General features: G+C 45.5%; 1 protein-coding gene across 3 annotated transcripts; it reads right to left on the bottom strand.

Annotated features, from left to right (window-relative positions):
* Nucleotides 1-231: 231 nt before the first annotated feature.
* On the bottom strand, nt 232-21,086 carry LOC133240881 (protein S100-A7). Of its 3 annotated transcripts, none has more exons than XM_061405890.1 (4): nt 20,894-21,086; nt 7,644-7,706; nt 2,446-2,602; nt 232-452 (listed from the first exon to the last, which is right to left on the bottom strand). In XM_061405890.1, the coding sequence occupies exons 3-4, from the start codon at nt 2,584-2,586 to the stop codon at nt 288-290; spliced, it is 306 nt and encodes a 101-aa protein (XP_061261874.1). In that variant the 5' UTR covers nt 2,587-2,602; nt 7,644-7,706; nt 20,894-21,086; the 3' UTR covers nt 232-287. The 3 variants fall into 3 exon arrangements, with proteins under 3 accessions (XP_061261874.1, XP_061261878.1, XP_061261875.1); XM_061405894.1 differs by lacking the exon at nt 20,894-21,086 and adding an exon at nt 19,662-20,024; XM_061405891.1 differs by lacking the exons at nt 7,644-7,706; nt 20,894-21,086 and adding an exon at nt 4,032-5,493.
* Between the last annotated feature and the right edge of the window lie 1,116 nt (nt 21,087-22,202).

The raw sequence follows: 22,202 nt of genomic DNA, 5'->3' as shown, positions 1-22,202 counted from the left end.
ACAGAGTGATTGTGAATCTGCCTGTCTGTGTATTTCCTCAGGAGATGTTTCCTCTTAGACAATAAACTTGTTAATTTTCTTTGCAAAAACTCTCATCACTGCTGTACACTGGGAAGGAGATTTGCTGGGAAGAATTTGCTCATATACTGGGGAATCTTCAAAGCAGGTAACTGACCATTGTGTATTCTCTCTGAGCTACATGCAGCAACAAAAAGGAGGAAGTAACACAAGTTTCTGGTGAGAAAAGACACTTTATTGTTTCTTGGGTTGTCCGGAGGCCTCTGGGCTCACTGATTTCCCCCAGAACAGAGCTGTGCTCCGTGGCTGTGGTTGTGATAGTCTGTGGCTATGTCCGCCAGCAAGGACAGGAACTCAGAAAAGTCAATCTTCCGGTCCTTATTCTTGTCTTGTTTCTCAAAGATATTGGACAAGTAATCTCTGCCCCTTTTCTCCTGTGGGAAAAAACACAAAACAAGGCAAATTCATCCCCACAAGAGCGATGAGCTGGGAGAAGAGGAAGAGGCAGAGATAGAAAAATGAGGACCCAGCACAGCCCAAAGGTGTCTGGTGTGGCATTGAGGAGGGGAGGTGTGGGATGAGGTAGGGATATTGACATTTCCCTGCAGTTCAACAGACAGTCCTTCCCCAAATGTGAACTTGGATGAGAGACTCACATGGTGAGCAGACTCTGCCCTGAGTTGCCCTGATCAGTGTGCTGGTGGGTGGTCTCCAGCCCCAAAACACCCCCTCAACCCCCTACAAGGCTGAACCTACCTAAGTTCTGTTCCGGGACTCAAATAAACGCTGTGCTGTGCTCAGTCTGCCTGACTGTTAACGACTCCATGAACTGTAGCCCACCAGGCTCATCTGTCCATGGAGATTCTCCAGGCAAGAATACTGGAGTGGGTTATCTATCCCTTCTCCAGAGGAACTTCCTGACCCAGGAATCAAACCAGGGTCTCCTGTATTACAGGTGGGTTCTTTACCAGTTGAGCTACCAGGGAAGCCCCAAATAAGCCCTGCTGCTGCTGCTGCTGCTAAGTCACTTCAGTTGTGTCCAAATCTGTGCAACCCCATAGACGGCAGCCCACCAGGCTCCCCCATCCCTGGGATTCTCCAGGCAAGAACACTGGAGTGGGTTGCCATTTCCTTCTCCAATGCAGAAAAGTGAAAAGTGAAAGGGAAGTCACTCAGTTGTGTCTGACTCTTAGCAACCCCATGGACTACAGCCTACCAGGCTCCTCCATTCATGGGATTTTCCAGGCAAGAGTAACTACTCATATGTAAATATAATCGAATCACTGTGTTGCATACCTGAAACTAACACTATATTATAACTATATATTATAACTCTATTATTGACTATACTTCAATTAAATCAATAAATAATAAATAAACTCCATCCTTGTCATCGTCAACCTAACCCTCCTCTCCTATTTTCTCTTTTTGGCCTCCAGGATCCTACATGCTTTGAGTTTCCTTTTCTTACTTACCTAACCTCTTTGTTACCTAGTAACCTCTTTTTTTTGGAGAAGGAAATGGCAACCCACTCCAGTGTTCTTGGCTGGAGAATCCCAGGGACGGGGGAGCCTGGTGGGCTGCCATCTATGGGATTGCACAGAGTTGGACACAACTGAAGCGACTTAGCAGCAGCAGCAGCAACCTCATTTTTTTTTTTTTTTTTGGTAATTCATTCAGAATATTCTAATTGTCGGGTTAAAGCAGGTCAGCAAATTCGTTGTAAAAGGAGGGGTTAAATTCTGTCAGGAGTGCATTTATACAGAAAGCAACCTAGTTGTTCCAGAGGTGAGAGGGATAGGTGGAGGGGCAAGATAGGGGAAGGGGATTAACAGGTACAAACTACTAGGTATAAAAAAAGAGAGAGATAAAAAGATGCAAAGTACAGCATAGAAAATATTACCAATGTGTTCCAACAACTTTGATGGAGTATAATCTATAAAAATATCAATCACTATGTTGTACGCTTGAACTAACACAACATTGTAAATCAAATATATTTCTAGATAAATAAATAAAATTTTGTTCCTATTAAAAAAATTCTGCCAATGATGGAATTTCTGTCACCTTCCCTCTGATCTCAAGAACCCTGAGGGGAGCCTCTAGAGCCTCTCAAGATCTGAGCAGAAGAGTTTGAGTCTCATACAGAAGCTGGGACAGGCGAGAGGGGACCCGTCACTGCCCTCCAGCTGTAGCGCTTTTTGATAACTTATCATCAACTACTTATATGCACACATTTTCCTACTTTGCCACATACATCATCTCTTTACGCCCTGATATAGGTCAGGATAGGAAGTTCTATGATGCCCTTTTGCAGATGAGAAAGTGAGGATCAGAGAATGAGAGGGACTTGTCCAAAGTCACCCAGGAAAGGGTCCTCAGTCATGCCAGGACCCAGTCACCATGGGGGACCTGAACCCCACTCACACAGGCACTGAGGAAGTTGGGGAAGTTATCCTTCATCAGCCGCAGCAGGTCCTCCTTCTCGATGGTGTCATCGGATCCCGAGTATTTGTGAAACAGGTTGATCAAGTCTGTAATGGCCTGCTCAAGCTGAGAGCTGCTCATCTTGGCTTCCAAAGAGCTGCCAGAGAGGAATCAGTGACTTTTGTGTCCTTCCCCCAGGGGAGGGTCCCCAAGTTAGGACACCTGGATGGGGACTGAGCAGCCAGCAAAAGCCTGGCTCATTTGGAGCACAAGAAACTGCTTCTCTGCATGGTGGAAGGAGTAGCTGAGCAGCAGGAGGGCCCGACCAAGCTTGGGGCTGGGTCCGCACAGCTCAGGGTGTGAGTAGGTGAAGGAGATTGGCAGACTCCACTCTGGGGAGGACCACAGCATGTGGAAGCAGAGACGGGGGGGGTCAGCCCCAGTAAGAGGACTGAGCCTGAGGTGGGACCCAGCAACCAGAGCTTTTGAATGACCCCACACCCCAAACAGCAGCAAATCCATCTCCTCCAGGTTCAGCATCAGGGTCAGAGTCACAGGGGCAGCACAGTGTCACCTCTGATCTGGTCTGAGCCTCCTGGGCTGCTTCAGGAAGACTCCCTAGAAACCCACCTGGACCATAAAGCAAGCTCTACAATAAGTGGACAGAAATGCAGTCCTGTCCTGAGCCCTGGTGGGGGCCTTCCTGGACCACCCCTGAGAGAGAAAGAGGGACTGGGGATCAGAATCAGCCTGGGGTTGGGAGTGAACAGAAATAGCTGCCCCAGCTCCAGGCTGTTGAGTGGAATGTGGGAGATGGGGGTCCTTCTGATTTTCTGTTACTGGGCACTATGTGCATCTCCAAGGCTTGACCTCATTAAAATAAAGAGAACATCTGACTTCCCTAAGCAGGTTCTTCCCCCAGCAGTCAGAGGTCTGGGCTGCCCTGGACCCCAGTCAGAGAAACTGGACAGAGCAGCCCTCCCATGCCAGACTTTCCTATGCAGCCAGGACATGACCCTGAGTCACGCGTGTCAGCATCTAAGACAAACCCCACTGCCTTCTGATGTAGGAGAAAGAGCCCACTGTTCTGTCAGTAAGAGGACCCACCCAAGGCTTCTGTCAACGTGGCCAAGACCAGAGCCAAGCCCTGCGTGCAGATGGTCCCTGAGCATTTTCCTGCTGGGAGGAGGTGGGGAGCTCTGGTTGATCAGTCTTCTACCCAGGTCAGGGCAGGACGTCTCACCAGAGTTATGGTGAGTGGGGGTCCCAAGCCTGGGGTTAAGACTTTGGCTGGGGCTCCCACTCTCATCAAGGGTGGGGTCGGTGGGTTTTTTGACCTGATAATCAGGTGAGTCCAGAGAAAGCAAGAAGAGGGGGAGGGTCCTCAGCTCCCACTGGGCACGTGTCCACAAGAGCATCACCGAGGAGCCAGTGGAGGAGCAGGGAGTATTGGTCATCTTGCCACACAGATGGAACCTCAGCATGTTGGCAGCAGAGTCAGGACTGGACCACAGGCTCCTGCATCCCCTCCCAGAGCTGCTTCCCGGCTCCTCCTAGAAAAGGTAGATAGGCCGGAGCAGACTTACCTGATCAGAAGAGATGTCACCAAGGAGAAGGACGAGTGAGATGCTCACTGGACAGAGACTGGTCCCTTTATAAGGCTTAGCCGGGAGCTTCCCGGGGCTGGGAGCCCTGCGGCTCTGTTCGCTCTCTGCTTCTTGGAGCATTGCCCCACTCAGGTGGGTGGGCCACACCCAGGAGGGTGTGCCCAGCCTTTCCCATCAGAACCCCAGGACACACTGCACCTCCCAGGATCTTTCCCTAGAGGCTTCTCTGTCCCCTGCTTGATCTGGGGCCAGTGGAGTGTGTGGCAACACGACAGGGATTAGAGTAGAGAAAACTGGATTTCTGGACCTAAGAAAGGTGGAATTTTGGACTCTGAAGGCAGCAAGGTCTCCATTTTCACTCACTCAGTCCTTCTACAAACTTGTTCTGAGTGTAATAACCACCACTTACTAAGAGCAAAGGCTGTGCCAGGCATCAAGATACTGCTGCCATTGCTGCCTGCTTCGTCCTCACCAGCTATGACCTAGATCTGTTGTCTCCAGGTCCGAGTGGAAAATCAGGTTTATAAAGATTTTAAGATACAGCTAGTAGACAGTAGATTCCGGATATGATCCCAGAAAAGCCTATTTCAAAACCTTCTATTAATCCTTCAACTAAATCTCAGAACCTTCCTTCTGGGACTCACAGTCCAGGGGAGTGAAGTAGGTCACCTCACTGCCATCTTCACACCAGATCCTCAGTGGATCCTGGGAGGGAGACAGGTGTCATGACCGGCAATGACAGATGAGGGGACACAGAGAAGGCAGTGGGCCTGGCCTTTCTCCTGCTGCTGAGGGGACACTCAGGGTCAGAACCCTGAGTCCTGACTTCACCTCCTCACTCTTGAGTTCCCTTCTCAGCCCTGGGTTGCCTGGGCCACCCGGGCCCCACCGTCTATGTCCAGTGGTGGTGATGACCATGGGATGAGCCTGGAGGCAGAGACTTGGGCAAAGTCTCCTCTTGGACCCTGAGGCTGGCATCCCCCAAGTCTTCCATAACCTTCCTCCTTCCTCCATGCTAAACAGTCTCTTGGAAGTTGGCGGCCAGGCCCTGGGCTCTGCTGTGTCCCCAGCTGCTGCGGAAAGGCTGGTTCCAGAGCACAAAACAGGAACCTGGAGTCAAGCTGAGGTCTGGGGGCTTCTGGGGACCTGCCCTGCTGACTCACTAGGAGCTCTTGCTCCCCTTGGGACTTCCTCCCATGGAGTGAGGGAGCTGGTTCAGGCATTGGCGTCCCTGGGCTCCTTCCCACTGCTGAGCCCCAGTCAGGGCCTCCCAGCACACAGGCATCCCTATTCACACTACACTCACTTTCTCAGGACCACTCCTCCCTGATTTATTCATTTAACCCATTCTCATCCCCGTTGAGAAACCTCCCAAGAAGAATACACAAGACACTTTGGGCAGGGGAACTGAGACTTAATTCCCTCTTAAAGTCCAACTGTAGCTTTTACATTTTGAACCCTTTCAAAATACTTAAAATTAGTTTTTTAGTATTTAGAGTTAATTCTCCTTTTGTTCCATTCTCAGCTTCAGTTTCAGAGGCTGAGCTATTTATAATCTTAAGCTCCTGGAACACAAATACCTCCGATCTCTTGCAAGGTCCTGCTCTTGTTGTATTTATTTTCCTCTAATGGACAGGGAGGCCTGGCGTGCTGCGATTCATGGGATCGAAAAGAGTCGGACACGACTGAGCGACTGATCTGATCTGATCTGATCTGAATCTCCATTCCCGTTCCATTCTTCAAAAAAAGCATCAATTTCTTCTGTTTATATGAATACATTCTTGCAAATGTGAGTAGTTATTTTGGTCCATGTGCTGTTGATGTTTTTTTATATAGCTCAAACTTACAGAAATATACAGCAAAAATGTATGTACAGCCCAGTAACTTATTTCTACCACCTATAACCTTCCTTAGATCAAAAAATAAAACATGTCTTCCAGCCACCACCCCCTCTTCTCTCTTCTCACGAAAACCACCAGCCAGACTTACATGATTGAAGCTATTTTCTTTATAGTTTACCATTTAAGCATTTATCAGTATACACTGTAATTTGCCTAATTTCTGAATTTTACATGAATGGAAATATTTTTCTGTGTTCTGTCCGCCTTCTTTAGATCAATAGTAAATTTTTAAGTTTTATCATGTTAGGTCGTGTGCTGTGGTTTTTCACTGTTGTGCAGTATTCCTTTGCAAGAAGGTGACTGAATGCCGAAGAATTGTTGCTTTTAAATTGTGGTGTTGGAGAAGACTCTTGAGAGTCCCTTGGACTGCAAGGACATCCAACCAGTCCATTCTGAAGGAGATCAGCCCTGGGATTTCTTTGGAAGGAATGATGCTAAAGCTGAAACTCCAGTACTTTGGCCACCTCATGCGAAGAGTTGACTCATTGGAAAAGACTCTGATGCTGGGAAGGATTGGGGGCAGGAGGAGAAGGGGACGACAGAGGATGAGAGGGCTGGATGGCATCACTGACTTGATGGACGTGAGTCTGGGTGAACTCCGGGAGTTGGTGATGGACAGGGAGGCCTGGAGTGCTGCGATTCATGGGGTCGCAAAGAGTCGGACATGACTGAGCGACTGATCTGATCTGATCTGATCTGACCATGATTGTCAAAAATTCTGCTTCAGATACTACATACTGTTCACTTTCTTATCTTCCTTTCAGAGTGGTATCCTGCTCAGGTGATCAGAGATTTTGACCTGTGACCTCACGTTCCCCTGGTGTAGCAGCCTCCCTGTCTGATGACTTGTATGCCGGGGGCCCAGGGTGGGCCCTAGTTGTATCTGTGCTGTGCTTAAGGAATGAGAAAGGGGGACTTCCCTGGTGGTCCAGTGGCTAAGACTCCAGGCTCCCAATGCAGGGGGCCTGGGTTCAATCTCTGGTCAGAGAACTAGACCCCACATCTGTATCCCGGTGCAGTCAAATAAACAAATATTTTTTAAAGAAGAGATGAGTCTCAGGACACAGAGCCCAGGTCCTGGGAACCAACTTTGGATCAGTCCTGTTTACTGTCAAAGACAGCAATGTTTTCAACCATTCTCAGCACCCTGGCATCTCCAGTATCACTCACCACCACCAGAAAGGCTATAGGGAATCTTCCAGTGCCTTAACCAAAAATGCCTTTTGGTTAAGCCCAAGGGCTGCTCATCCAAGTCAAATCTAGCTTAAGTCATCTGTAAGGTTTTGGGTCTCCAGAAAGGAAGATTGTTCTGTTCACCCATCCAGGCATTGAGGAATACTAGCTTCTAATAAAAGAACCACTATTTGCGATCAAGCACTGAGCTAGTGGTTTAGTTTCCTAAAGTAGAAGCTTAGATTATTGTTCCCCTGTGTCAGTGGGCAGCCTAGTAGGCTGGAGCACTGAGCATTGGAAGCCAAGGGGCAAACTCAAATCACTAGCCTGCCACAGAGCCACAGAGGAGGAGGAAGACCCATGGAAAGTATGGATCTGAGAAAAAGAACAGGATCTTCTGTGAGGCTCAGAGCTGGGCTGGTGCCTCCAGCAAGGAACCCTGGCTGTGTTCTACCCACCAAGCTCCCAGAGCATAGCGGCTCTGCCCAGAATTTCCCATCAGAACCCCAGGACCTACCTGTGCACACTGCACCCAGGCTAACTCATCCTGAACTTTTGCTCCATCACAAGCTCCATGGGGCTAGAGTAAAAGGGATGGGAGACAGTGGGTTAGAACAGAGATAAAGGGTTTGCTGAACTCCAGAAACTGTGGCTTTGGGTGTCTGGAAAGGAAGATTGTTTTTATGCACTCATCCAGACATTTGCAGAATAATAGCCAATAGTACAAGAGCTCCCATTTATGAACAATCTGTACCAAGTACTACGCTAATGATTGAATTTCCTAAAATGCAAACTTAGATTATTAATTTTAGATGCTCCTTCTCTGATATACATATTCAAACATAAAAATTACCCTCTAAGCACTGCTTTTGCTTCATTCCAAAATGAAAAGCTTTTATAAATTGTCTTTTCATTTTCATTTAGTTCAAAATATTTTTTATATTCTCTTGATATAGCTTCTTTGACCCACATATTATTTAGAAGTGTGTTACTTGATCTGTGAAAATGTTGGGATTTTCCAGCCATCTTCCTATTATTGATTTCTACTTTATTTCCAGTGTGGTCTGAAAGCATACCCATGTTTGATTTCTACTCTTTTAAAATTGGTTAAGACGTGTTTTATGACCCAGAATATAGTCTATCTTGATGAATGCACTGAATGAGTTTAAGAGGAATGTGTTTTCTGCTGTTGTTGGCTAAAGGAGCCTGGAAAAGTCAGTTAGATCCAATTGATTGATGATCTATCCAATTCAACTCTGTCCTTATTGATTTTCCGCCCATTGTATCTGTCCGTTTCTGACAGAGAGGTGTTGAAGTCTCCAACTTAAATAGTGTTCATCGCTCAGTCATGTCCCACTCTTTGCAACCCCATGGACCACAGCCCACCAGGCTCCTCTGTCCATGGGATTCTCCAGGCAAAAATACTGGAGTGAGTTGCCATTTCCTTCTCCAAACTTTAATCGTGAATTCATCTATTTCTCCGTGCAGTTCAATCAGGTTTTGCCTCCCGCATTTTGATGCACTATAACCAAGAGCATACACAGTTGAGCGTTGTTGTCATCCTGAAGAACGGACCCCTTTCCATTACATAATGCCCCTCATTGTCTCTGATCACTTTTCTTGCTCTGAAGTCCTGTTTTATCTGTCTGAAATTAATAATTCATTAGTTAATTAATTAAAATCTCTAATTTTGTGTGTGTGTTAGTATGGTATACTTTTCTCCATCTCTTTTTATCTATTTGTGTTTAATGTTTAAAAGATGATTTCTTTAAACAGGTGGTTGCATGGGTAGCGAGTAGGAGAAGGAAAGGGGGGAAAAATGATAACTATTTGGGGTAGTGAATGTTGATCAGCTTAACTGAGGTGATCATTTAACAATGTATATTTATATAAAACCATCATATTGTATATCTTAAATAGACACAGTTTTGTCAATTATACCACAATAAAACTAAAAAAGATGTTTTTTAAATGAAATAAAAGCAAGTTTTTGCAGAAAGCCTACAGATGAGCCCTATTTTTTAACTCACTCTGACAATCTCTTTTAATTGGTATATTTAGACCATTCACACTAAAAGTGACTATTAATATAGTCAGGTTAATATCAACCATATTCATAGCTGTTTTCTACTCATAGCTCTTTTTGTGAGTTTTTTCACCTTTCACTCTTTTTTCTGTCTTTTCTGGTTTTAACTGAGCATTTTACATGGTTCTGTTTTCCCTCTTAACATATCAATTATACTGTTTTGTTAGTGTCTTCGGTGGTTGCCCTAGAATTTGTAATATACATTTGCAAGTAATCTAAGTCCACATTCAGATAATACTGTATTACTTAACAGGTCTTGCAGGTACCTTATAACAGAGTACTCCCAATTTCCTCTTCTGCCTATTACATTGCTATTATTTATTTCTCTTATAGGTAATCACCTAATACATTACCACAATAATTATTTTGAACAAACTGTAATCAGTTAGATCAATTCAGAATAAGAAAAACATGTTGTGTGTCAATTACACCTTGATAAAAAAAAGTAAATTCATAACAAATGAAAAAATTTTCAAGAAAAAAGATTTTATTTTATCTTCATTTATTCCTTCTCTAACATTCTTATTCTTTATGTAGGTCTAAGTTTCTGACCTACGTCATTTTCCTTCTTCCTGAAGAACTTCTTGGGACATTTCTTCCAAGACAGGTCTAACTAGCAACAAATTCCCTCAGTTTTTGTCTTTATTTCTTTTTCACTTTTGAAGAATAATTTCACTGAATACAGAATTCTAGTTTGGTGGGTTTTGTCTTTACACTTTAGACCAGATCAGATCAGATCAGTCGCTCAGTCGTGTCCGACTCTTTGCGACCCCGTGAATCACAGAACGCCAGGCCTCCCTGTTCATCACCAACTCCCAGAGTTCACTCAAACTCATGTCCATCGAGTCAGTGATGCCATCCAGCCCTCTCATCCTCTGTCGTCCCCTTCTCCTCCTGCCCCCAATCCCTCCCAGAATCAGGGTTTTTTCCAATGAGTCAACTCTTCGCAGGAGGTGGCCAAAGTACTGGAGTTTCAGCTTTAGCATCATTCCTTCCAAAGAAATCCCAGGGCTGATCTCCTTCAGAATGGACTGGTTGAATCTCCTTGCAGTCCAAGGGACTCTCAAGAGTCTTCTCCAACACCACACTTCAAAAGCATCAATTCTTCAGCTCTCAGCCTTCTTCACAGTCCAACTCACCCCACTATTCTTGCTTGCATGGTCTCTGAAGAGAAATCCAGTAAAATCCTTATTCTTGTGCCTCTATATGTAGGGTGAGGCAGTGTTCTCCACCTCTGGCTTCTTTCAAGATTTTCTCTTTGTGTTTGCATTTCTGAAATTTGAATATAATCTATGCCTAGATGTGGTTCTTTGGGCATTTGTTCTGCTTGGTGTTCTCTGATATTTCTGGATCTGTGGTTTAGTATCTGTTGTTAATTTAGGAAAATTCTCAGCAATTATTTCTTTAAATATTTCTTCTGTTTCTTTCTTTCTTTTCCTCTGATATTCCTGTTATATGTACGTTACACCTTTTGTAATTGTCTTGTATATTCTGTTCTTGTTTTTTTCTCTTTGCTTTTCTATTTAGAAAGTTTCCATTGACATATCTTTAAGCTCACTGATTGTTTTCAATTGTAGCCAGTCTACCAATGAGCCCATCAAAGACATTCGTTGCTATTATAATGTTTTTTATTTCTGCTATGTCTATTTTCTACTATTTGCATAACTTTCTTAGAGTTTTCATCTTTCCAGTTACGGTATCCATCTAATCCTACATATTACCTACTTCCCACTTTTCCACTATAGCTCTTGGCATATTAATCATAGTTAATTTAAATTTTCAGTTTGATCACTCCAAAAGGAATATGCCAGTGGACACCCACGGCCTCCAGTTCTGCTCCACAGTGGTTGTGTCCCTGGACGAACTGTTTCTCTTCTCTGAGTTTTGGATTCTTCCACTGAAAATGGAGTTAAATTACACTTTAGCTTGGTTTTTTTTTTACCAGACTGTCACAAATTTTTGCTCCCTTGCTTCTGAAAATATTTGAGTTTAAGCCTTGATCTTGAGTGTAACTTCTCCAGGAGCAGGACCCAGACTCCTTCATCAAATACTCAGTGTCCTGGAAACAGAGTACCATCTCTGAGCCAGAGAAAAACAGGTCTCTAAGAAGACTACCTCTCCTACCCAGCACTGGCCTCTCCCCTCCTTTCTCGTTGGACCCCTTAGGGTTTCCTGAACCCTCCCTGTCAAGTCCTCTACCTGGCATTCCCTTCCACCTCCTTTTTTCCCAGGAAACACATCCCTCTTTCAGATGTAGGTTAATAGCTACCTCTGTTGTGGAGCTTTTCCTGACTTCTTCAAAGAGGTTTTGCAGGGACCCCAGGTTCCAGCGGCACTTCCTCATCTCTTGGTTTACCCCAGAGTGGCACTGTCTCTGCACTGATCAGGAAGGAACACAGGGTACTAGCCCAACCCGACAAGTCACCCTTCATGTGGCCTGGCCGGGATAGCACTTCCATCTCTGTGCCATAGTCTATTCGTCTATCAGTGGGGACACAAACACCACTTCACAGAACCCTGAGGACCACAGGAGGCAATGGGTGAGAAACACTTGGCAAGGTTGAGAAATGGGAAGAGGTGGCGTTCCTTTTGATAGAGATTCTGATGTGCTGAGTGACATCTGTGATTCAGAGTCTGAAAGTGGGCCTCTCCAGTGTACAGCCAATTTACAGACGTGGGTGGGGGTTATGCATGCTTACAGCTTCCCTGGGTGTAACAGTAGCCTGGTTGAAAGACTTCAATTAGATACAATGGGGAAGGAGGAGCAGTTATTCCTGAGGGCAGAGCTTCAGTTAGGGAAATGACACCCACCCCCTCCCCACCTCTGCAAAGCGCTCCCAGAGCCTGACCCTCACATAAACCTCAGGTAAAACTTCCTGAATCACCCTCAGCAAAGGCAATATGCAGCACAGTCTCCTTCTCCACACTTGAGGCTTGCCTGCCACCCCATCCACATGTAACCAGCAAAGGCAGGACAGCTGCGTTAAAGGCAAGAAAAGGAGCTGGTGGTTGGAGAGAGGACTGGACACTCTGTCAACACCCCTGAGCCATTGCAGAGGACAAAGTTGAAACGGGAATAGGAGAGCCCCTCCCCCACCGAGGTCCCACACTTCTCTGGTTCTGTATCTTCACAGTTGATAATTAATCCTTTACATACAAAAAAGCTTGCCTGAGTTTCCAGGACTTTTAATAACTTCAAAAGGACCAATGGAGAGCCCAGGACCTGGCTTCCCCCAGAGGCTGTGCCCAGGGAAGTGTCTGGAGGTGTGAAGCAGGCTGCAGGAGGGACTAGAAGGGGGAGTGTCCTGCTTTTGCCTATAGCTCCTGTCACCTGAGCCTCACAGGATGATGCAGTGATCCAAGCAACAGCCAGAGGCAGTAAAGAATGTTTTCTTCTCCAAAGACAGTGAAGAAAATTCTAGAAGGTTGCTCTGTGTTTATATTACTCCTTTTCCGATCAAGAGCAGATGCGTGGCCTGAGCTGCTGACTTAACACAAACACTTGTCCCATTGTTAAGATCTGGCTCAGCCGGCTGCATCATCACCTCTGCGTAGACTGGCAATCCTCGGTGTGTGCTTTGGGGACGACCTGGGTCAGAAGCTCCAGATATTGTGAAAATGCAGGTCTTGTGTCCCATTCTTGGCTTACTGACCCCGGTTATCTGGGGTGAAATCCAAGAATCCGCATTTTAAACATATCCCCAGGTTTTGGGGGTTGTTTTTGTGTTGTTGTTTGTTTGTTTGTTTTGGTTTCATTTGGAGTTTTGGGGGGGATTGAATCCTGGAGAGAGTCTGAGAACAAATGATTAAAGTATAAGTTCCTAGAGGGCAAAGACCAGGCTCTTGGTGGCATCATCAGCATAGACCCCTTCACAATTCATCCTCCGGGACCAGCAAAGGAACCAGAAGACAAAGGCCATCTCATCAAGAGGGCCTACTCTTCACAGGGAACAGGACTCTCAGGAAGAGCCTGAGTCAGGCTGCAGGCTCACCTCCCTCCTCCCCTCATCGCACTGAGCCCCCTCGGGCCCCAGACACACCAGCCCTTCCTGGACCACTTGCCTCTGTCCACACTGCCCCCAGTTCCCTTCCCCCAGTTCTCCGACTGCTCTGTGAACCTTCCTGCTTCACCCAACAGAGTTCTCATTCCTGCCATAATGCCCACACGTGCATCCCTATTTCTCAACTTCCTCCCCCCAATAATACTGAATGTCAGTGTTTACATCTTTCTCTCACCAACACAGCATCACAGGGAGCTCCCTGAAGGCCAGTCAGGTATCATTCCTCTTTGAATGGTCACAGCTAGACAGCTCCCAACACAGAGAAGGCATGCCCCCATCCAAAAATAAATAAATACATAATGAATCACAGCATGAAATAATCTTAATAAAAGAATTGACCCAAGAGTCAAGAGTACTAGGTCCTCTGGTCCCAGCTCCACTAGCAAATCTCTGTGTGACCCAGGACAGCCAAGTCTCAGGTCCACGAACAGCAAGAAACGATGGAGATGAACGTATTCAATACACGTAAGAGGTGTTAACAGAATTATTGACAGATCTGTTACTGAAAGTGCAAACCTGACTTGTAGAAACTCACCAAGGAGGGAGCAAGTGTACTGAAAACTGGACCAGGTTCTATAACAAATTGTTCTTCTATGAAGCGGTACAATTTGTGCCCAGGAGAGGAACAACATCCTCAGAATCAGAAGCATCTCTTCAGATAGGTCGCCCTCTAAAATATGACCGTGACATTGGTGGGAGGCAAAAAGCCAGGAGACTGGACCAAGAGTTCTTGTACAGGCTTTAACTATGGAATTGGCTGGGGAAATAGAGATAGGAAGACACAGACTGAGGCAAAAGGGCCTCTGCAAAGCTTGATCATGGTAACGAACTGGTAGCAGACACAAGAGGTTAGAAATGCTTGCAGAGACCACTGCTGCCCTCCCTCATCCCCGTGCACTGGAGAAGTGGGACTGGAAAGGGGGCAACTCAGCTGGTCAGTGTGGAGTCTCTGCCCCAGTCACAGGATATGTCAGAGGAGAAGAAGGGAAGAAGGATCCATGCCTTGAGCCTTCAGTGAAAGCTGGCCGGGGCAGTATGGGGGATTCAAAGCTCTCAAAACCAGAGTGAGGTAAGAGTCTTCTTCCAGTACATCTAGCTTGGGTTTTAATTTTTTTAAGTGGATGTTTCACATGCTTGATAATACAGTTTCAACACATCTGTGCAAGTGTTAGAAATCTTAATGTAATGCATGCAAAACTTCCAGCATTTGCATTGAAACTTTGGCTGACTGTGACCCTGTCTTTGTGTAGCAATAAAACTCTTCTTAAATGTGTCAGAGATACAAGGGGAAGATATCAGTGTGATTGATTATGGAATCAGATCTGAGTAGAGCTACGTGCCACTCAAGACTTGTCAACGTGAGTATTACTCATCTTTGCTTTCAAAGAGCTGCTGGAAAGAAAAGAAATAACTGATGTGTTTTGTCACTGGGTGTGGATCTGTGGGGAAAGAATAAATTCGATGGACGATAAGATGGGTAGGAAAGGATTGGAGGAAGGAGGATGTAAAGGGCGTGAGGACAGAGCTAAATTAGAGCAGAACTAAGTGTATTTTCAGTTTTGATCCAGATGAATGAGGGGGCGTAGAAGGGCCACTCTCCTCACCCATCTCCACCCAAGGTCTTTCACGTTGTATTCTAGAAGTCACCCCACAGAGAATAAAATCTGAGTGGTTTTCTGGAGCATCATGTTGCTCTGGAAGGGCACAAGATCAGGACCCGATTCTGGGAATGGGACCACTCAGGCCCTGTGAGGCCTCTGAGATGATGCAGAAGAAAGGCTGTGGTGCTTGCGATCCACAGGGAAAGGAGAGAGCTGAGTTTCCATGTGGGAAGAGTCCAGGCCCTGATGCCAGTTATTAGGACATCCTGTGGGGACCAAGAAAGGAGCAAGACTTTCTAGCCTCTCTACCTCAAGTCTCAGAGTTAGCAATAAAATTTTCCTCAGTTTGGAAAGTCAAGGCTGGAGTCTAATGTCCACAGCAGGACAACAGTAATGAACAACATGACTTCGGCTCATTCTGGACAGGCCCTCTCAGATTCCTGGAACTCTTAACGCACACATGTGCACACACACACAGACATTCATACAGACATGCACAAAAGCCTGTACACCAGCATAACACCTCACATTGTCCACAGAACATACTCTGGGGCAGCCTCCATCTAACCAAACACACATTTAGTGGCCTGACCACCTCTGGTCACAAGCATGAGAACAAGCAGAAATAAATATCCCAGGAACGCTCTCAAAGAGTCATAAAAGAAGACTGTTTCCAGAGTAAAAAATCAGAAGAAATGCCTGCCAGACTTCTTGACCAAATAGAGGGATCAGAAGAGGCCATTGGATCAACCACAGTTGTAAATTTCTGTCCCTCTTTTCCTAAGACCTAAGCTTTTTCTGTTTTGTTTTAATTGGAATATAGTTGATTAATGGGGCTTTCCCGGTGGCTCAGTGGTCCTGCAATGTAGGAGACCTGGGTTTGATCCCTGGGTTGGGAAGATCCCCTGGGGGAGGACATAGCAACCCACTCCAGTATTCTTGCCTAGAGAATCCCATGGACAGAGGAGCTGGTGGGCTACAGTCCGTGGGGTCGTAAAGAGTCGGACAACTGAAGCGACTTAGTTAGCTGGACTAGGAGGACCAATTGTCCTTGTTTGCCTGGGATTGAGAGGATTCCTAGACATCGGACTTTTAGTGCTAAAACGGGTCAAGTCCTAGTCAAGCCAGGACAAGCCAGTCATCCTAGTCTGGACTCTGGAAAGCAAGTTGTTACAGAGATGCATGCACATGGTTACACCACATGCTGCTGGTTAGTTTTGGGGCCGGACTGGGTTTGGGGCCAAAGGAAAAGGACAGTGGTACATTTTATCACTAAGAACTCCCTACTACATAGCACCCCCTTTTCCCCCTAGGCCCTAGGTATGTGCAGTTGAGAGCACACTAAAAAATTATCCCCAAAGAGAAGGAAATCCACGTGTTAGTTGCTCAGCCAGGGAAACATCCAGGACACTACTGAGGATGTACTTTTTTTTTTTTTTGATTAGTCAAGGAGAGTGCCCAGGGGATAATGGGACTTTCTTCTTACAGACCTATGGACTGACCTCTTCTTTTAGAGCAAGGCAGAAGGTGGCCAGGACAATGGAGCATGAGGACTAGTGGGAATATGGGAAAGATTGACTTGGCCCCCAGGCACTTCTCTGGGAATATTTATCAGCCCAGATTGCTAAAGAAGATCAAAGACAAAGGCAGGTTAGTGGCCAAGGGGCTAAAGTGGGCTCTGGTCATCCTAGATATGGCTTTGTCCTCAGCTCCCATTGGAGGCATTTTCCCAGTGGCTCCTCGTGACTGGAGACTCATAGCATCAATTTCTGACCTGGGATGGGTGTAGCCCCAACACCCTGATTTTACAGATAAACACACTGAGGCACAGGGAGTGCTGACTCATTCCAGGTCACGTAGCCCAGTTGGTGTCAGAGCTAGTTGGTGAGCTGACAATGATTGATAACCAGTCACAGGAAGTTCCCTTGCTCTTCAATATTGCACGTGGGATTTACACCTGAGGAATCCAAAAGGCTGATTGGACCTTGTGAGGAGTTGCTGTCTTAGTCTGTTCAGGCTGCTGTAACAAAAATGCCAAAAACTGAGTGGCTTAAACAACAAACATTTATTTCCCAGTTCTGTAGGCTGGGCAGTACAAAGTCAAGGTGCTGGCAGATTTGCTGTCTGGTACATAGTACATGGTCTTCCCAGGTGGCACTAGTGGTAAAGAACCTGCCTGCCAAAGCAGGAGACAATGTGGATTCAATCCCTGAGTCGGGAGGATCCCCTGGAGGAAGGCATGGCAACCCCTCTAGTATTCTTGCCTGGAGAATCCCCATGAACAGAGGTGCCTGGCGGGTTATGGTCCACGGGGTTGCAAAGAGTCAAACACAACTGAGCAAGTAAGCACATCACAGCACGGCACGTGGGCTTCCCAAGGTGGCACCAGTGGTAAAGAGCCCGCCTGCCAATTCAGGAGACATAAGAGATGGAGATTCAGTCTCTGAGTTGGAAAGATCCCCTGGAGGAAGACACGGCAACCCACTTTAATATTCTTGCCTGGAGAAACCCATGGACAGGGGAGCCTGGCAGGCTACGGTCCTTAGAGTCACAAAGAATCAGACACGACTGAAGCGACTTAATATGCACACACTTAGTACATGTTACATCATCTTCTCACTGTGTCTTCACATGCAAAACTTAGGGAGCTTTCTTGGGTCTCTTTAATAGGGCACTAATCCCACTCATGAGAGTTCCACCCTCATAATCTAATCACCTATCAAAGCCCCCCTCCTCCAACACCATCAACTGGGAGTTAGGATCTCAACATAGGAATTTTAGGGGGACATAAACATACTGTCTATAGCAGTCACTGAAGAGAAAGACAAATTGGTAAGGAACAGGTGCTTCTCTGGGGCTCACAGCTGACCCAGTGCCAGTATTCCACCAGCTTTTGGATATGCCCAGAAATTTTCAACAGAGCCTTGGGGTTCACCAGAACCCTGGGGCTACCTGTGCCTCTGAGCCATCCAAGCCCCAGAGGTTGAAGCAGGGTTATAGAATCATAGATTAAATTGGAGAAGTGATGAGGAGTTTGCTGAACCCCAAGAAATATAGCTCATTGTGTCTGAGGAAAGAAACATGGCCTCTCCTGGTTTCCCCTTCCAGTCATTCAGGAAAAAATGGCTATAGATATTGAGAACTATTGTTTAGTAAACTATTGTTTACTGAACACTGTGCCAAGCAAGTACAATATGTGCTTTACACACCAGTTTTTTGTTTATTTGGCCACGCCATGTGTCTTTCAGGGACTTAGTTCCCCAACCAGGGACTGACGCCAGGACCCATGCAGTGGACATGTGAAGTCCAGGGAATTCCCCTACAAGTCAGTTTATTTAATCTGCAAGAGAATTCTATTAGATGAATATTAGCATCTCCATTACACAGATAAATAAACTGAGATTTAAAGTGGTTCCATAAAAAATAAAAAAATAAAGTGGTTCCATAATGTGAGCAAGTCATCTAGCAGGTAGTATAAAGCCAACAAACCCAGGTCAGCCTGACTCCAAAGCCGGACTCTTAATCCTTCTGCTGTTTTATGAAGTCCTTGGTATGTCACATCAGGATCCACCAGGCAGGAGCCCACCACCCAGAAGACAGATGGCCATAAATGTTGTCAGCACAGCCCCACGGACTCTGATAGGGGAAACCCAGAGAGCTGTGTGGCCATCAGGGCCCAGAGCAGCAGTGAGCGAGACTTCAGCAGGCTCTAGAGCCTTGGATCTCATATTGCTAGTCCATAGGCCACTCTGAAAGGAATTTGCTCCCCTAAAGTTAAGTATCAATATGCAGCACCTATAACTGAGACTTGAATATTACCAGCAAGAACCTTGCTAAGGAACTGTGAAAAACAGGTAAGATTTGTCTCCTGAGATCCACCTCCTGGGATAGGAGAATTTGCTTTTGTCGTGTTATTTCCCTGGTGATTTACAAAAGATCCTGTGATGTTACAATTGGCCCCAGTTAAAGCTGACTCTCAGAGATTACCCTGTCCAACGCACTGGCCACTAGCTACATGTAGCTATCAAGGACTTGATGTATGGCTAGTGCAACTGAGAAGCTAAATTTTTTTTTTTTATGTTTATATGAAGTATTATTACTGCACAGAAGCCATTTGTTAAGGTAAGGAAAGAATCTGTTAAAACTATCTCAATTCAGGGTGTTGCATAGATGGGAGCCTGACAGCATAAATAGATCACCCATTACCATTTCCTTTTTTTTTTAATCTATTGATTTTTAATTGAAGGATAATTGCTTTGCAATATTGTGTTGGTTTCTACCAAACATCAACATGAATAAGCCATTGGTTTACCCATGTCCCCTCCCACTTGAACATCTCTCCCACCTCCCTCCCCATCCCACCCCTCCCTCTACGTTGTTACCAAGGGTTGAGTTCCCTGCGTTGTACAGCAAATTCCCACTGGCTATCTATTTTACATATGGTAATGTATGTTTCCATGTTACTCTCTCCATACCTCCCACCCTCTCCTTCCTCACCTCCGGCAACTGTGTCCATAAGTCTGTTCTTAATGTCTGTGTCTCCACTGCGACTCTGCAAATACATTCATCAGTACCACCTTTCTAGCTTCCACATTTATGCATTAGTATATGATTTTTTTCTTCAATTTAAAACTATTTTTAAGGAAACTATTTAAGATTACATTTTATATGTCATTTGCACCAACCTGGATGAACCTAGAGATGATCATATTAAGACAGAGAAAGATAAATATAATATCACTTCCATATGGAATCTAAAAAAAAATGATAGAAATGAATTTACTCACAAAATAGGCCCGCAGACATAGAAAACAAACTTATGGCTACCAAAGCGGAAAAGGGTAAAAGAAAAAGTGAGAGTGTTAGTCACTCAGTGTCCAACACTTTGCAACCCCATGGACTGTAGCCTTTTAGGCTCCTCTCTCCATGGGATTCTCCAGGCAAGAATACTGGAATGGATTGTTATTTCCTTCTCCAGATCTTCTCGACCTAGGGATCTAACCCAGGTCTCCCGCATTGCAGGCAGATTCTTTACTGTCTGAGCCACCCAGGAAAGGGGCAGAGAAGAGGTAAATTAGGAGTTTGGGATTAACATATACACACTAATATATATAAAACAGATAACCAACAATGACCTACTGTATAGCACAGGGAACTATATTCAATATCTTATAATAACTTATAATGGAAAAGAATCTGAAAATAACTTTCTTGAGAGAAATTTTGTAATAGAAAAATTTTTTGATATTGTATATTTTATAACTTGAGATGCCCTGAAACTTTACAGGTCGTATATGAAAGAAACTTTATAAAGATTTTGAGCAATAATCCTAAGAATTTACAAGACATTACCAGGAACAAGTTGTAAAACTGAAAACAAAATCTTTTCTAAAGTATCAATAGCAAACTAATTAACACTATCAGAGGAAAGATTAAATTGTCTTTCTAGTCTCATGATTTTGCAAAATGATTGTCATATGAAGCAATCAAAGATCACAGAGCCAAGAAAACATAGAAAAAATAGTTAAGTAGACAGTTGAGTCATCCAGTTAATCAAAATATTGCCATTTTTATGACTTGTGTAATGTGTGTGGTACTTACCAACTTTTTGAAATTCATGACTTGCGATAGCCTCTTCCTCTTTCTAAATAAAAATTTATGTATTCTTTTTCTGAATGGAGGATCCTCCTAAAATTTTAGCACGCACAAAATCTGTACTCAGTCCTGACATTTACCCATCTTGTCCATGACTTTGTCTCTGCCACAGCTTCTGCCTGGCTTCCCCCCCACCTCCCTCTCCCTAGAAAAGTCTTCACACTCCTTCAGAGTCTGCTCAAAAGTCACCTCTTCTGTGAAGACTTTCCTAACTACCTCAAGATAATAGAGTTCCCCCTTCTGCTTCAGACACAGGGCAGTCTTACCTGTCTGTGGCACACCCTCATGGCACTGGGATTTGCCTCTCTACAGGCATCCCCTCAACAAGGGAGCAGGCTCCCAGGAACAGGCACTGAGGTCTTACCTACATTTCCATGTCCCCATCTCACAGCGGGAGGTCACAGAGAACACGCATGTTTATGGGATGCAGTCGCGGCTGACCAGGAGATGGAGGGATGACTCCAGTACTAACATAATGACCCCCGAGGCCAAAAGAGAAGTGTCCTAACTCGGTGTGACACTAGGCAAAATCTGTACTTCCTTTGTTTTTGAGAAGTCTTTGTCTTATCTGTCAAATGGGAAATGAATATTCTGCTTTTCAGAGGTAATGGATGCGACAGCACCTGCGCGGTTGCGTGGTAAGTCGCTTCAGTCGTGGCCAATCCTGTGCGACCCTATGGACTGTATGGGTCCATAGGAGCTTATGCCAGGCTCCTCTCTGTCCATGGGATTCTCCAGGCAAGAATACTGGAGTGGGTTGCCATGCCCTCCTCTAGGGGATCTTCCTGACCCAGGGATCAGACCTGTGTCTTTTACATTTCCTGCTTTGGCAGGCAAGTTCTTTACCACTAGCACCACCTGGGAAACCCATGAAAGCACCCAGAAAGGTGGGAAGTGCGTAGAGTAGACGTAGTGAAAAGTAGAGAAAAAAGTGCGTAGAGAAAGTGCGTAGACGTAGAGAGTGTGTGATTGTTGCCGACGCGTTCAGGTGTACTTCGAGGAGACACTGTAAAACCCTGTGACTTAGAATCCCAAATCTCCCTTCACGGATACACTCCAGTTAATAGAAGTGGGCTGTGGCGCTGCAGTTTCAGCTTCCACAGGGCGTAGCAGCAGCTAGATCAAAAGATTACATCAACTACAGAAAGGGAAGGAGGCGCCCAGCCCCTCCACTTCTCCTGAGGCCAGAACCCAGCCCTCTTGTGAATTCAGCTTCCTGGATCATTCTCATCAAAGAAGACTTGGGGTCCCTTCCACCCACCTAGTCCAGCCCAGTCCTCATTCCGTGTAAGCTACAGATTCAGGCACTTACATAAATCAGCTGGAGGCAAACACACTGAAATTGAGCAACTGTGCTTCTTTCTTCACCAAATCCCACCCTTCAGATTCTGTGAGTGCCAACATCTGCCCACTGAATTCTCACCCTTGCTTACAAATAATGCCCAAAAGTAGCCTTTTTTCTTTTTTTTTTTAAAATGTTCTGGCCATTTTGCCAGCCCTGTGGAGAAGCAGTAGTAAGGATTGGGGTTTGATTTGTAGCAAGAGGACTGGGAGCACCTCTGCTCCCAGAGACTCAGGGGTGGCCAGCCAATGGGCCCAGCAGTTCCAGTTCCCTGTCCAGCCTGTCTCACCCGCTTTCACAGATGGATGGACAAGCTCGCTCTCTGCTGCAA

The sequence above is a fragment of the Bos javanicus genome, chromosome 3 (genome assembly GCF_032452875.1).
Source record: "Bos javanicus breed banteng chromosome 3, ARS-OSU_banteng_1.0, whole genome shotgun sequence".
Lineage (NCBI taxonomy): Eukaryota > Metazoa > Chordata > Mammalia > Artiodactyla > Bovidae > Bos > Bos javanicus.
The sequence above is the reverse complement of the archived record's forward strand: the minus strand, read 5'-3'. Positions and strand labels throughout refer to the sequence as shown.